We start from the raw sequence: 1354 nt of genomic DNA on the forward strand, positions 1-1354 counted from the left end.
GACGTTAGATTCAAGGGGCCTTAATGAAGTGTCCTCTTTTGTGGGCCCATTATAGTGTATGTTTGTAGAAAATGGTTGGTGGAGAAGGGGGGGGGGATGTTTAATACTTATTTTTTAATTTAGCTTTTGGGCTTTTTTTAGAAGTACTAAAGATAAGTACATATATTGAGTAGATGTGGTTATGTTTTAAATCGAGGATATTTGCACGTCACGTTTCTGACACAAATGGAACGGCTCCTTTCAACATCTGCAAGGGAATGGTATGAGCCAAACATGTTAGAAGAAACTTCTTTATCCAGCAAGAGAGATGTCAGTCCTCTGGCTCTTCTTTGTCTGATCTGATATGAAGGGTTTTTATTTCAAAACGGGACACACAGAACCAGGTAGAAAAAATGCAATAGAGGGGGGAAAAAAACAACTTCTATATATCCTTGTCACGCTATATGCTGAATCTTGAAAAATGATGTCCTTCAGAAAGAGATACAGAATGAGTAATATGAGCCATAGTGACTATGGACAGTGTGTTTCTAAACTGGGTTTATGAATGGGCACTTTCTGGTCTCTGCCAGAGCTCCTGAGTTAATCTGTGGTGTTAGTAAAATGGCTTAGTTGTGTATTTTTTATTTATTTTTTTTGTATCCCTGAGTTACAGTGGGTCCACACTGGCATTCCTTAGCGGCTCAGGCCCTCGGCACAAACCCGGTCGATCCCCCGACGGTGTGGCTGAGTTTTAATTATTCCCCACCGGAGATCTGGGCACCCTAAGCCAACAACAGTCCCAAGCCGCTCCAATCAGGAATTGGTTTAAAGAGGCTTTGGATGAGTGCTTTGCGTTCTCTGGTGTGTGGGTGCGTTTGTGTGTGTGTGGTAGGGGGGGGAATATGTTGTATACTACGGAAAATATTTACTCACTATGTGTGCAAGAGTCTGGACCGCGCTTGCTCAGCAGTATGGAAGAGGCAGGACCATTCTACCTCAGTGCAGCTCCCCGCCACACGGGAGGCTGAACAGGCATCAATCGAGATCACCTCCGTTCAAAAGACGCCTCTCACCGAGGGATGGAAGTCCTTACTGATGCCTGTACACTTTGTATGCAATGCACTATTTCTCAAGTTTGTCCTCGACTATAATCAACCTCTAGTTAAAGCTAGCATTAGGCCCATGTTTGAAATGTTGCAAGAATATGTTTGATAAATGCCTCTTTATGCTGTATGGTCATTTGTATGTTATATTAGCAATGCTACAAATCAGAAATCTAAAACATGGAACTATATACAGATCTGATGTGCTTGTTTACCCTAACAAATTAAAAGACTGAAATGTAAGTTTGAAGAAACGGACTCTTTTCTTTTCT

At 41.9% G+C, this 1354-nt stretch overlaps 1 protein-coding gene across 1 annotated transcript in view; it reads left to right on the top strand.

Moving 5' to 3' along the window:
• The window catches only part of chfr (checkpoint with forkhead and ring finger domains, E3 ubiquitin protein ligase), a gene marked incomplete at its 3' end in the record, with an annotated part of 11594 nt that extends 10829 nt beyond the window's left edge, over positions 1-765 (top strand). The window contains exon 19 of the mRNA XM_079355547.1: positions 677-765. Within this exon, the coding sequence (XP_079211673.1) occupies positions 677-765 (89 nt within the window). The remainder of the gene's footprint in view (positions 1-676) is intronic.
• Between the last annotated feature and the right edge of the window lie 589 nt (positions 766-1354).

This window comes from Symphodus melops (genome assembly GCF_947650265.1).
Source record: "Symphodus melops genome assembly, chromosome: 1".
NCBI classification, from domain to species: Eukaryota; Metazoa; Chordata; class Actinopteri; order Labriformes; family Labridae; genus Symphodus; species Symphodus melops.